This window comes from Lacerta agilis, chromosome 12 (genome assembly GCF_009819535.1).
Source record: "Lacerta agilis isolate rLacAgi1 chromosome 12, rLacAgi1.pri, whole genome shotgun sequence".
Lineage (NCBI taxonomy): Eukaryota > Metazoa > Chordata > Lepidosauria > Squamata > Lacertidae > Lacerta > Lacerta agilis.
In genome coordinates, this window is record NC_046323.1 from 1,045,146 (window position 1) to 1,059,370 (window position 14,225).

Below are 14,225 nucleotides of genomic sequence, written 5' to 3' on the forward strand. Positions count from 1 at the left end.
TTTATGGAAGACAATCTTACTTGGCTACGAGTGATCGCCAGAGAAGAAGAAGAAGATACTCCCTAGTATACCAGAGCTTAGGGCAAGGAAAGATCGAACTGAATGCAACTGAACACTGGTGAGGGCTCATTATCAAGTCTACCTAGTGGCAGTGAAGGCAGGAAAGAAGGCATACTTTGCTGCCTCCATGGCATCCTCATTATGTTGTCTGGCAGAGCTTTTCTGGGTTGTATGGGGCCTTTTACAGGCTGGCCCAAAGGAGGTGATAGAACCAATGGTAGCTCACTGTTACTTGTTTGTAAAGCATTTTGAGGATAAAATTGCTTGCATCCACCTAGACCTTGACTCTGCTGTTATAGCAGATGAATCTCATGGGGTGTCCAGAGCAGTCTAGTCCTGTTGAGTTGGATGAGTTTCAGTTGGTAAGGCTTGAGGTTGTTGCAATGTGCTCGGATCAGTCAGAGCGAGCAGCGACCACTTGCGCTCTAGACCCTTGTCCCTCTTGGCTGATATAAACCAGCAGGGAGGGAACAGCTGGCTAGGACAGGGAGGTGATCAGTGCCTCTTTACGAGAGAGGGTGGTCCCTGCCTGTTTGAAGGAGGCAGTGGTAAAACCACTCTTAAGAAACCTTTCCTGGATTCAGAAAACCTAACTAGTTACCGGCCAGTTGCTAATCACCCTTTCCTGAGCAAGGTTCTGGAGCGGATGGTTGTGGACTAAATCCAAGCGCTCTTGGAGGAAACTGATTTTCGAGATCCATTTCAGTCAGGGTTTAGGCCCAGTTTTGGCACAGAAACTGCTTTGGTCACCCTGTATGATGATCTTTGTTGGGAGAGAGACAGAGGAAATATGTCCTTGTTAATTCTCCCTGACCTCTCAGTGGCTTTTGATACCATTGATGGTATCCTTCTGGAGCGGTTGTCTGATTTAGGGGTAGGTGGCACTGCTTTGTGGTGGTTCTGGTTCTACTTGGATGGTCATTCCCAGAGGGTGTTGCTTGGGGAGTGCTTTTCAGCACTGTGGAGTCTTCAATTGAACCTCAGGATTCAATTTTATGCCCTGTGCTATTCAACATCTTCATGAAACAGTTGAGTGGCGTCATCCGAAGTTTTGGAGTATGTTGTCAGCAATATGCTGATGATACACAGCTCTACTTTTCCTTTAAATCTGCAGGTGAGGCAGCAGAAGTGCTGGACCAGTGTCTTGCCATGGTAATGGACTGGATGAGAGCCAACAAACTGAAACTCAATCCAAATAGACTTCCAGCGGTGCCGCCATGGCGAACAGCGGATCCCACAATAGTGGATGCCAGCCATGCAGTTAATTAAGGATAATCTGGGAGTAATTATCCAGGGTCGGGGGGGGGGAGAGCTTTCACTCACGGATCGTCCAATAACTGCCTCTTGCTCCAATGGAATGCAGCGGCAGGGACACAGAGTGCATAGCACTGTACGTATTGGAATCTCCCTAATACGGTCACCATGAGTGGAGGTACTTCTGTTTCATTTAAGAAGGATCTGAATTTGGACTTAAGAAACAGACGTGTTCTGGATGAAGGAGACAATATAAACTGCTAAATGAATCAGCCACTGAGTGCTAAGGTTTTGATCTGAAGAGGACTCTCATCATTGTAATTGGAATGCTACGTAAGTGAAGGGGAGCCTTTGTTCTCTTTTTACATTATATTTGCATTGTATTTGCTGTGCTATGATTCAGCAAGCCTTCCCTGAATGGATTACAACTATATATGGAATGCAAGAGGGAATCAACAAGAACTTATAATTTTCTTTACGGAGTGCTTGAAAGAATAGACTGTGTGAAATACTGTGATGACTTGTGACATTGCCTACTAAAGAGAGCTCTAATTATGATTTATTATGGTTTTGGCAAGACACCAGCTCATTAGACGGTTGGATCAAAGGAGACAAATGCTGGAAGTAAGCCAGGAGTCACGGCCGGACTCTGGAGTGCTTTCAATTTTGGAGAGGCAAAATGGAGAAGTTGTGGCATACTAAGAAATGAGTTCTTGAAAGAGGGGCAATGTTGAAGAGAATTGATGATTACAATATGAAGGAAAAGAAGAAGGTGAACAAATATTTCACACAGATAACTATAGGATATAAATTCCCTCTGCAAGTTAAAGGATATGGATTATGGATATGGAACGAAAGTCACCACACCAGTGGCTGCTAAAACAAAGGATTAAGATCGGAATTGTTGTATTTAGACTAATTAAGAGAAATTGGAGCAGGGCCAAGGGGTAACATCAACTCCTGATAACCAGAACATGGGAAGTCATCCAAAAACACTGAATTCAGAACTGATTAATTGGCTTTTTTATTGTATTATGATGTGGTATGATTTGGTATTGTATTAATGTGGCCTCTCTTGGATAGTTATTAATGAAAAAATGATTTAAAAATATTTTTAAAACTCCAAATAAGACTGAGGCACTGTTAGCAGGTGGTTCCCTAGACCGGATGGCTGGGAGGTTGCCTGCTCTGATAGGGTTACACACACTCTGAAGGAGTGGGTACGCAGCTTGGGGGTCCTCCCAGATCCTTTGCTGTCACTTGAGGCTCAGGTGGCCTCGGTGGCTGGAGTGTCTTCCATCAGCTTTGGCTGGTGGCCCAGCTGCGACCTTATCTGGACAGGGAGAGCCTAACTTCTGTTGTCTATGCTCTGGTAACCTCTAGGTTTGGTTACTACAATGTGTTATACGTACGGCTGCCTCTGAAGATGGTTCTGAAACTTCCCCATATAAACCAACCCACACGCATTCGTATTCTGAGGCCCTTCTTTGCGTGTCTCCTCCAGGAGAAGTCTGGAGGGAGGGCAACACGGGAACAGTGGCTCCCTGTTTGTGGAATGCTCTCCCCAGGGAGGCTTGTTTGGCACCTTCGTTACATATCTATAGGTGCCAGGCAAAAACATTCCTCTTTAACCAGGCCTTTGGCTGATTAATATTCTATGGCCATTAAAATACATTTGTGGGAGGTGAGATTATTGATTTCTTCTGCTTTTCTTTTGACTATTTATTTTGTGTTTCTTTCCTGTATTTTTATCTTGTGAACTGCCCCAAGATCTTTGGATAAAGGTTGGTATATAAATTTAATAAACAACAACAACAACAACAACTAATAATAATAATAATTCACTTATTTGCAGGAAGAAAACAGCACTACAAATACAATGACTAGCATAGCAGCAATGTAACTGTGATAAGGTGTTCTTTTTACTGTATCAATTCCAAAATTAACTTAATTAAGGGGCAAAATAAATGGGAGTGGCAACATTTGTTTAAGCATATGCTTGCCCCATTCACATATAAAGCAGAGTGAGCAAATCTGGCAGAAGAGTAGAGACAATTACGCCCGTTGGCATATCACCACATGCAAAAGGGTCTCCATGGAGCACTTGCTCTCACCGCAGGTTAATGGCCAAAAGGATCAAAAACCATACAAAAGTTTGACAACATCCTTCTGAGAAGCAAAATTGAGGAACGATGAAGTTGCAGCAACGCAACCCTCCATGGTGCATGCAGTGACTGGTTGGGACAAGGCAGAAGTGAACTCTGCTCGCCGTAGCGTGGTCTGTGCCCAATGAACTGAACTGAAAGTGGCCAAAAAGTGGAAGGAAGCACCTATCTGGAAAGCCTTGCTACTTTTTCCTTTGAAAACTGGGGGAGTAGATGAACTGCAGGCCCATTCCACAATCATTCACAACTGCTGCAGCTGCCACCACCACCAATTGGTTTTACAAAACATTTTTGTCATGAGCGTTACTGCATATGGTCAAACTTAAGACGAGAAATGCAAGCAAGGAAGAATGAAAGGGAAGAGGCAAAGTTGTCCTATACCAGGCATGAGAGAGAAATCCAAATCAAGGAAAGAATGGGAAGAGGAAGTCAAAGGGGGGCAGAGAGAGAGAGAAGCTTTCTAAAGGAAGAAAAAGAGGAAGACAGATAAACGTCCAGAGGAACAGACGTTCATCTTTGGGTGCAACAGCAAACAAAGGACAAAAGTGAGAAATGCCACTAGAAGCAGGTTTTACAAGTCACTGTTTGATGCAAGTTGAAGTCCTCTGACAGTTGTTCTTTTGGATGTTCACCAAGAGCTCCTTGCCAGGCTTGCTGCCTTGCTGTCCGGTGAATACATTGTCAGCTAAGCAGTGCAATATTGAAATAGAATAGAACCAAGTGTCTGTGACTAAAAAGGGATTCCTGAAATTAGCAGGATGGGAAGAATAGTTCTTACCAATTGATACATTTCAAACTAAATACGAAAGAGCATAATTTTATGTTCATTTCAAAGGTTTGTGCTGTGTAATGATGCATTGAATTGTTTCATAACAAAAATAACTTTTAAAGTTTAATGTTCAGTATGCCATACAGCCATCTTTGCAATGAAATGTTCAAGGAGGCAGAACTACGTGCGCTAGGCAGCAAATGGAAGTAGGCTTAGTAGGGCTTCATTTCCAAAGCCTGTAAAAACACTACCGTGGGTTCAGCAGAGCATTGAGGCTCACTTTACATCTGAATGCAAGGTGCTCTAGCGTCATATATGCAGAGTGAAAAAGACTCAAAGGGGAAATAAGTGAGAGAGACAAAATGAAAATACTAGGGACAAAATCTGTCCCATGTTCACAAGTGAAGGCAAAAGCAGGGCAGCCAGATCGATGCACGTACCTTGCTGCCCTGGAATGAGAACCAGTGCCCTCACATGTAAGTCTTTGTTGTATTTTTCAGTATAGACCCTGGTTCTCATTATATAAATGACTTGATGATTTCAATCAATGTATGATTGAAATTAGAACCACTATTTTGCTACATGCATAATCTATTGCAGTTGTGTAAATGAGCCCAGGAAAGTTCCGAGTCTGTCACCTCCTCTGCAGCCAACAAGGAAACTCAAGAGACTGGCCTCTTAGCAGGCCAGTAAAAAAAGTTTGCCTTTTTCCAAGTGGGCTGGTAGGGGATGACTGGGTACAAGGGGATGAAGGATGGAGTAACAGACCCCTCTTCTCCCACTGCACTCCCTCGCATGGAAGTTCAGGTTGCCTATGGCTACTAGACCAGTTGCCCAATACAAAGCTGGCCTATGCATTATTTGAGCCCTGTAAACTAATCCTCCATGCCAATGGAGAAAACCTTGAAAGTATGGATGCCTTGTGTGCAGCAAGAGTCCTCACACACATAATACCCTTGACAGAGCCATTCCCTCTTTTAAAATCACTCCCACTCCCAACAAAACCATTCTGAATGTCTCCTAGGTAAAGAGAAACAATCACTTATTTGCATATTGATTACACAGTCATGGAAATGAAAGGAGCTCTCATGCTCAAGATAAAACATTTCCTTCAATATTATCTCAAATGAAAAATGCACACTAGTTTCAATGATTTTAAGCATACAAAGAGGACTTGCATACATGGGCAGCTACTTTATCTCAAATAGGTTGAAATAATTAGGAAAACTTAAATGCCTGGTTGCACTAGTATTTCTTGCTTAGAGAAATTTTTGCTTAGAGAAACAAACTCCATTAAAGCACTGCAAGCTGCCCTACGGTAAATCCAGATGCACTGTTTGGAAGCAAAATACAGTTGAAAGTGAGGTATAAACTGCAGGTGGCAGGGAATGAGGTTGATTTAAGACAAGGTGGTCAGCCTCCTCTGGATGGTGGGGAGTTCACAGGTTCGCAGTCTGGGGGTACTTTCTGACCGCTTTTGTTACTTGGTAGGCAGATAGCAATTATGGCAAGGACTGCCTTCTCTCCTGCTATGCTGGGTGTATAGCTCAACACAGCGATTGAAAATGTGTGACATGAGCAATGTAAGTGCCGGGACTCAATTTGTACTTGGGATCAAAGCAGCAAATCCCCGGATAGTTTAGAGAGCTCAATACATGAACAAAAATTGAGAAGAACACACTGCAAGACTGATGCAAAAACTGAGGGCAACGGGAAGGCTCTTTAGTGGTCATTTGGCACAGGGACTGTCTTGTTCCGGGTTTTTGGGTGCCATAATTTAATCAATGCTTGGAGAACTGAAGTCAGACACTTAATAGCTGGGCTCAGCTTCCCATGTCCAGGCAAGCCTGATAATGGCCAAATTGTTAAGCCAACAAAGGGGGCAGGGAGATGAACGATTAACCAAGCAGAGATTCTGTGCCAATCAGAAAATGGGTGAAAACCCTCCCTGAGCTCAGAGTTAGCTAGAAGAACCCAGGCCAGCAGTGGAGTGCAAAGTTAGGAAGGAGTTCAGTGAGTGGGAGAGCAGGGCATCAGGCAGGATGGTGTGTAACAGTCTTATCAACTGGTCCAAAATATTGTGGGTGTTGGTCAGAAGGAATTGCACCATCATCCCCTCTAATGTTAAACTTGGGTGGGCAAGCAGCTCTCCGTCTGGAAGCAAGGTTGCCAAACAAGAAAGTGGCAGGGGGCTTCTCAAGTATGCAGCCTGTTAGTTAAAAGGAAAAATGTTTTAAATTTAAAACGAACAGAATCCCAACAGCCAACAAGTGGCCTGCAGGACCTAGTATGTGATGTTGAGAGCATTTGAGCCATGTAATACTGAGGATGTCCATGGTGGAAGTTGTAGGGAGGAAACCCAGGAAGGGATTGATCCCTTTGAGTCACTCACAGCTGACCTGGGACATTCCCACCTGGTGCTTTACCCTTCTCCAATAACTTCCGAATAGGAGCAAAGTTCTCAGGTTGGGGTTGGCAGCCAGACCCAAACCTGACCCAGCCCCAAAATTCTAGGCTGGCAGAAGACCTGAACAGAAATTCTTCCGTTAGCAATACATTTGTATTGCTGCTGTTCTCAGTTTCCTTCCAGACCAAGTGTGAGGTTTCTCTCTTTAACGCACACCATGCCCTGGCTCTAGGTTTTCTGAAGGGGTGCTTTCCACTTGATGATCCTCTGGGTGTCCAAAGGTTGTCTCAGAAACACCTGCTTAGGGTTTTTTTGATAAAAATAATAATAATGAAGGAAGCCAGATTTTGAACACCCTGGTCTATCTTTGAACCTCTCCAGAAAGATGCATCCAGCAGACTGTCTTTCAAGCTCCCCAAGACTGGTTAAATTCCACATTTTCAGAAAGGTCTTTGGAATGCTAGAATAATTTTCTAAACCGGCAAAGTTTAAAACATTTCTTGCAATCCAACAACCCTTTAAGATATAAATGTGATGTTCAAATTTAAATTAAGAATAAGAATAAGAATAATAAGTATTATAAAAGGGACGCAGGTGGCGCTGTGGTGTAAACCACAGAGCCTAGGGCTTGCTGATCAGAAGGTCGGCGGTTTGAATCCCCGCGACGGGGTGAGCTCCCATTGCTTGGTACCTGCTCCTGCCCACCTAGCAGTTCAAAAGCACATCAAAAGTGCAAGTAGATAAATAGGTACCGCTCTGGCGGGAAGATAAACGGCGTTTCCGTGCGCTGCTCTGGTTCACCAGAAGCGGCTTGGTCATGCTGGCCACATGACCTGGAAAAACTGTCTGCGGACAAACACCGGCTCAATTGGCCTATAGAGCAAGATGAGCCCCGCAACCCCAGAGTCGTCCATGACTGGACCTAATGGTCAGGGGTCCCTTTACGTTTAAGTATTATAAACATGCCTGTTGTCTTTGTCCATGGAGTTTTCTTGGCAGGGATACTGGAGTGGCTTGCCAGTTCCTACTCCAGGTGGCTGTCCAATGAGGCCTTACAAATAGCGGGGGAGAGAAGGCAAGCAAAATGCGAGGGAGATCGTGAAAGATACAGGAAATTGAATGCAGATTTCCAAAGAATAGCAAGGAGAGACAAGAGGGCCTTTCTAAACGAGCAATGCAAAGAAATAGAGGAAAATAACAGAATGGGAAAAACCAGAGATTTGTTCAAGAAAATTGGAGATATGAAAGGAACATTTCGTACAAAGATTACCACAATTAAGGACAAAAGTGGAAAGGACCTAACAGAAGCAGAAGACATCAAGAAGAGGTGGCAAGAATACACAGAGGAATTATACCAGAAAGATATGGAGGTCTCCTAACCCTAGGTAGTGTGGTTGCTGACCTTGAGCCAGACATCCTGGAGAGTGAAGTCAAATGGGCCTTAGAAAGCCTTGCTAACAACAAGGCCAGTGGAAGTGATGATATTCCAGCTGAACTATTAAAAATTTTAAAAGATGATGGTGTTAAGGTGCTACACTCAATATGCCAGCAAGTTTGGAAAACTCAGCAGTGGCCAGAGGATTGGAGAAGATCAGTCTACATCCCAATCCCAAAGAAGGGCAGTGCCAAAGAATGCTCCAACTACCGCACAATTGCACTCATTTCACACGCTAGCAAGGTTATGCTTAAGATTCTACAAGGCAGGCTTAAGCAGTATGTGGACCGAGAACTCCCAGAAGTGCAAGTTGGATTTCGAAGGGGCAGAGGAACCAGAGACCAAATTGCAAACATGCGCTGGATTATGGAGAAAGCTAGAGAGTTCCAGAAAAACATCTACTTCTGCTTCATTGACTACGCAAAAGCATTTGACTGTGTCGACCACAGCAAACTATGGCAAGTTCTTAAAGAAATGGGAGTGCTAGATCACCTCATTTGTCTCCTGAGAAATCTCTATGTGGGACAAGAAGCTACAGTTAGAACTGGATATGGAACAACTGATTGGTTCAAAATTGGGAAAGGAGTACGACAAGGCTGTATATTGTCTCCCTGCTTATTTAACTTATATGCAGAATTCATCATGCGAAAGGCTGGACTGGATGAATCCCAAACCGGAATTAAGATTGCCAGAAGAAATATCAACAACCTCAGATATGCTGATGATACTACCTTGATGGCAGAAAGTGAGGAGGAATTAAAGAACCTTTTAATGAGGGTGAAAGAGGAGAGCGCAAGATATGGTCTGAAGCTCAACATCAAAAAAACTAAGATCATGGCCACTGGTCCCACCACCTCCTGGCAAATAGAAGGGGAAGAAATGGAGGCAGTGAGAGATTTCACTTTCTTGGGTTCCATGATCACTGCAGATGGTGACAGCAGTCACAAAATTAGAAGACGCCTGCTTCTTGGGAGAAAAGCAATGACAAACCTAGACAGCATCTTAAAAAGCAAAGACATCACCTTGCCGACAAAGGTCCGTATAGTTAAAGCTATGGTCTTCCCAGTAGTAATGTACGGAAGTGAGAGCTGGACCATAAAGAAGGCTGATCGCTGAAGAATTGATGCTTTTGAATTATGGTGCTGGAGGAGACTCTTGAGAGTCCCATGGACTGCAAGAAGATCAAACCTATCCATTCTCAAAGAAATCAGCCCTGAGTGCTCACTAGAAGGACAGATCCTGAAGCTGAGGCTCCAGTACTTTGGCCACCTCATGAGAAGAGAAGACTCCCTAGAAAAGACCCTGATGTTGGGAAAGATGGAGGGCACAAGGAGAAGGGGACGACAGAGGATGAGATGGTTGGACAGTGTTATCGAAGCTACTAACATGAGTTTGGCCAAACTGCGAGAGGCTGTGAAGGATAGGGGTGCCTGGCGTGCTCTGGTCCATGGGGTCACGAAGAGTCGGACACGACTGAATGACTGAACAACAACATTATAAACATGACAGTTAAGTCAACATTCAGTCCAGAAAACACTGGATACTACTGTAGTGCTGGAAAAAAACAGACATGTACCTTCTCGGTGGCTGGATTGGAAACTATTAGGAGTTCTGCAAAGACAACTCAGAGGCATAATAAATATCTCCTACATAATTCATTCCTTTGTCTCATTTTGGGTGTTTTAGCTCTTGCGGCTGCATCATGTCAAGTTGACCTTCCAAGCATTGACTTTTTTGGTATCTCACCTAAGTTCTGTTAGCCAGGATTGCATCTTTCAACCTCATAAACCAAGCATTTTCTAAGCTTGCTACACCTTAGTATCCTTTTGATTCTTCTCCTATAATCCAAAAGCCATTTGAAAGAAAGCTTCTCTTGTTCAGCCTCGCTGTTAATCCATATAATTAATTACCTATTTTATCCTAGATGAATCAAGCACTTTTCTGCAGTTCAGCAACCACTAATAATATGAAGAATTAATGTTTTAATTCTAACAGTCTGCATACCGATATTGATCGAAATATCAACAGGTTGATTACAACAAAGAAAAATGTTAAAAAAGAGAAAGAAATACATCCTATTATCAAACCTTTCTGAGCTACAATCACACATTTATTTAATCACCGAGATCAAAGCAGTAAATGCAAAGCTAATAATGGACCCAATTCTATTATGTACCAGAAATGTGTTCCTTTGAGAGCAATATTCAGTGTATAAAAATAACCTGTTACATAAAAAGTGGAGTCAGCAAGAAGAGGTTTTGGTGTTTAAAGGTATACATATAGATTCCTGTAATAAATGTACTCTGTCACCCAGGCCCATAAACATATAGAAAGACTAAAAGGCTGGGAAGTTTCTGCTTGTTCCTAGCATCCAGTACTCTCAGGTAGAATGCCTTTGAGCATAGATGTTCCATGGTTAATAGTAGCTGCTAAATGTTTAGATGCAGAACGGGGCCTAACAGCTATCAGAGCTAATGGCCACAACCACATTCTCTGGAACTGAATTCCTCCATTTCATTATGTACCCTTCCGCCTCTCCTGACCCATTCATGTAATTGTGTGACCTTGAGATTTAGTATTGTGAGAGATTTAGGTTGCAATCCTACATTCATTTCCCTGGAAGTGAATTAAATGGAACTTACTTCTGAGTGAATGTGCAAGAATGTGCTGCAAATTGTTAACGTGTTGTTACTGTGCACTTAACAACATACTTACTCTTTTTTCGAATCAGCATCACAGTTGCAGTGGTATTTGGAATCAGTGCAGTTGCGTTCAATGCCACACGCACACTTCTGAATGCCTGGTCCAGAGCCTCCCCAATAGTAGTGTTTTTCATTGGCACGCCCAAACCACCAGGTATACGGACTGCCCTCTGTAAGGATAAAGAATGAAGAATTGGTCATGCTAAAAACAGCAGAGCTCCATGATGCTACAGCTTCTATGCCAGCCACATTGTATCTCAGAGCCCCTGCACACATCTGGAAGAGAAATACATTGCTCAAACGAGATTAGAAACCTTGGTGCACCCAAAACATCACGTGCATGTTCATTTATCTTTAGAAATGATTTGATCCTTTATTTATCAGTGGTGGTGGTGCGGAGTTAAAATTCTTAAACAATTGATGTTTTAGGAGGCCGCCCTGGACTCAGATCGGAACAGACAAACAGCAATCCAAGATTCTTGGGCAGCACCAAACACAGATGGACCTGATTCCATCACATTGAAGTCAAATCCCTCCTCTTCAGTGCATGAGGTTGAGATCCGATGTCAGAGGGAATTGCAGATGCACCTAGCCACAGACACAGATCCACAAGACAAACATGCGGTGACGGGGCGTCTCTGGCCCAATGATGTTGCATTACTATCCTCTGAGTCAGAGGGGTTCATCACAGTTGCACAGCCAAAGTCTTCTCAGCTCCATCAGAATAGAAGATTGCCAGAGGGGACTGGGTCCCTTTAACACCAGGGCTGGATCTAGACGCATCAAAAAAGCGTTTTTTCTTTGCTAAAGTAGCTGAGTCCCTGGTGCACCAATTATGTGTTCTCTTTATATGTGTTAGGATCATTACAGTGTTTATGAAGTCAGCCTGTCCACATGGACTGTGAAATACTAATATTTAAACAGGTGGTTTTAACTGATGTGTGCATATACAGTGGGCGCTCAGGTTGCGAACGCGGATCGTGCAGGAGGTGCGTTCGCAACCCGCAGTGTTCGCAACCCGTGCCGCTGCATCTGCACACACGTGTGATGCAATTCGGTGCTTCTGCGCATACATGATCGCCAAAACCCGGAAGTAACCTGTGCCGTTACTTCCAGGCTCAGCGCAGTGCGCAACCCAAAATCGTGCAACCTGAAGTGGCCGTAACCTGAGGTATGACTGTACTAGGGGAGTGTGCACCAGCCAAAAGACTTGACTTGTAGCTGTAGCAATACTTCCAGAGTGCCTCACAATATTGTTTCTTATTAAAACCCCGAATAATTTTATGCCATCTATGAATGTGGTAGCTGCACTTTGATAAACGACCAGGCGCTGGTGATCTTTATTAGGAACACAAAGTGATATGGTGAGGGGAAAGAAGGTTAAAATTCATTCCATCTCCACACCTGTAATCTGCTGTGAAAGAAAGGGAGTCATTCGGAACAAAATTGCTGAATAAGCTGTTTTTAACGTTGTGTTTTAATGCTGGAATCCAATTTAGGATGGAGGGTGGGTAATACTAATAGAAAAGGGTGGGCATTACGACATCTTGTGGCGGTGAGTTCCATAAAATAATAGGCTTGCGCTACATATGTCTACGTAGGTGAGTTTGGTGGGCTTACTTCTGGTGACTGTACACAGGAATGCAAACTTAATAAAGCACTCTGGGAAGAAGTAGTACTCTGTTGTAGCACCCAATTTGGCCTTTCATCTTTTGTTTAGAACAGAGAAGGCACTGGCACTCGACTCGTGTCTCTGTGAGTACAGTGGGACCTCGGGTTAAGTATGCTTCAGGTTAAGAACTCTGCTTAAGAACAGAAATCGTGCTCTGGCGGCGCAGCAGCAGCGGGAGGCCCCATTGGCTAAAGTGGTGCTTCAGGTTAAGAACAGTTTCAGGTTAAGAACGGACCTCCGGAACGAATTAAGTATTTAACCCGAGGTACCACTGTATATGCAGGAAACATGCCTGGCCACTAAGACCAGGCTGGAGAGCACACCTTATCCCTGTGCACCAAAACAATTTAGGAAGGGGCTGGGAGGGATCAGCTGAAGAGATGGTTGCAACTTACTTCACAGCATTTGGTGCTTCCTTCCAACAGAAACACAGTCGGGCATGGAAGGGAGTGGCTCCCTCCGGCTCAACACTGCAAATGACCCAAACACAGGCAGGCTAAATCGGAAGAGGGTAAGCCCCAGTTCTCGGGGAATTAAGGGAAGGGTTGCTGGGATTAGGAAAGAAGCAGGAGTCCTGGCTGTGTTGGTTGTGCACAGGAGCCAGCCTAAGAAAAGGGAGGCGGAAGGAATCTGGTCAGAAGAAGGCAGGAGGAGCCTATAGGAGGGTCGTGTGATGAACTGGGCTCCTGAGTTTGGAGAACAAAGGGCTCACCAGGTCTACTCTGAGGGGAGAGGGCCTGTGGGCAGGTTCCCAAGGACTTACTGTATTGGCTTAAAGTCTGACAGGAAGGGGAGAACAGAAGGGAAGGTGGGGCAAGGATAAGAGAGCATGAAAACAGGCAAAGTTTCTTATTTTGAGTTTCTGGCATTTGGGGATGAAAAATGACCCTGGATAAGCAGGTTTTGAGGAGGGATTTGAACGAAGAGAGAAGTGGCACCATTTAAGTGTGTTTAGAATGCTGCGTCATTATTGCTGAAATAAGTAGAACTGGAATGATGATCATACTTTTGTCATCTAGTTTGAGTACAGCCTGCCATGTACCATATTGTACAGGTTTTATTTCTAGCCGTTCTGTGAATGCACCAAGGCTCAACCTCCTCCTATTGCAGAGCCTAATTCTCCTCATTGTCAATGCCTCCCTTGCAAACCCAGCTAATTACAGCACCAGAAGGGAAGAAAATTGCTTACATTTATCAAAAGAGGGATTATAAGTAGAAATGATTAATGAAAGTAAATGATTAAGTATATGAAAGTAAAATTAGCAGTTGGATATAATGATGATGGGCTGTATAGGAATCTGTAACTGCAAACATTCTGAATGACAAGCTCACTTAAAAATGGAACCAATCTAAGGATTTAAATGCAGCAGATAATGCTGTGCTTTTTAAAGCTGCATGCTTTGGTGGAAAAGTTTGCTTCCCTCAAGAATCATGATCTCTGCCATTCCTTGACCTGTTTTAAGCCATCTTCCTAAGTAGTACTTGAATAGAAAGCACCTGCTACTGCAAAAACAACTCTGCACCTGAGTTAGGGTATATTTTGATTCTGAAGTAATACAGGGCATGATTTAGCCTAGACACCCCCCCCCCAACAATGTGGTCCTAGGGAATTATCTGAATAGAGCCCCAGTGCTGAAACTAAGCAGGTCCGGGGCTGATCAGTGCCTGGAAAGGAGAGCACTGGGGAATCCTATTCCCACCTTGAGTTCCATGAGGGACGAGAAATTGTAAATAAAATGTACTAAATAAAATAAGATTTGT

At 43.7% G+C, this 14,225-nt stretch overlaps 1 protein-coding gene across 1 annotated transcript in view; it reads right to left on the minus strand.

Moving 5' to 3' along the window:
* Positions 1-14,225, minus strand: part of CNTNAP2 (contactin associated protein 2) — a 936,385-nt gene that overhangs the window by 140,798 nt on the left and 781,362 nt on the right. Inside the window, exon 14 of the mRNA XM_033166345.1 lies at positions 10,806-10,962. Within this exon, the coding sequence (XP_033022236.1) occupies positions 10,806-10,962 (157 nt within the window). The remainder of the gene's footprint in view (positions 1-10,805; positions 10,963-14,225) is intronic.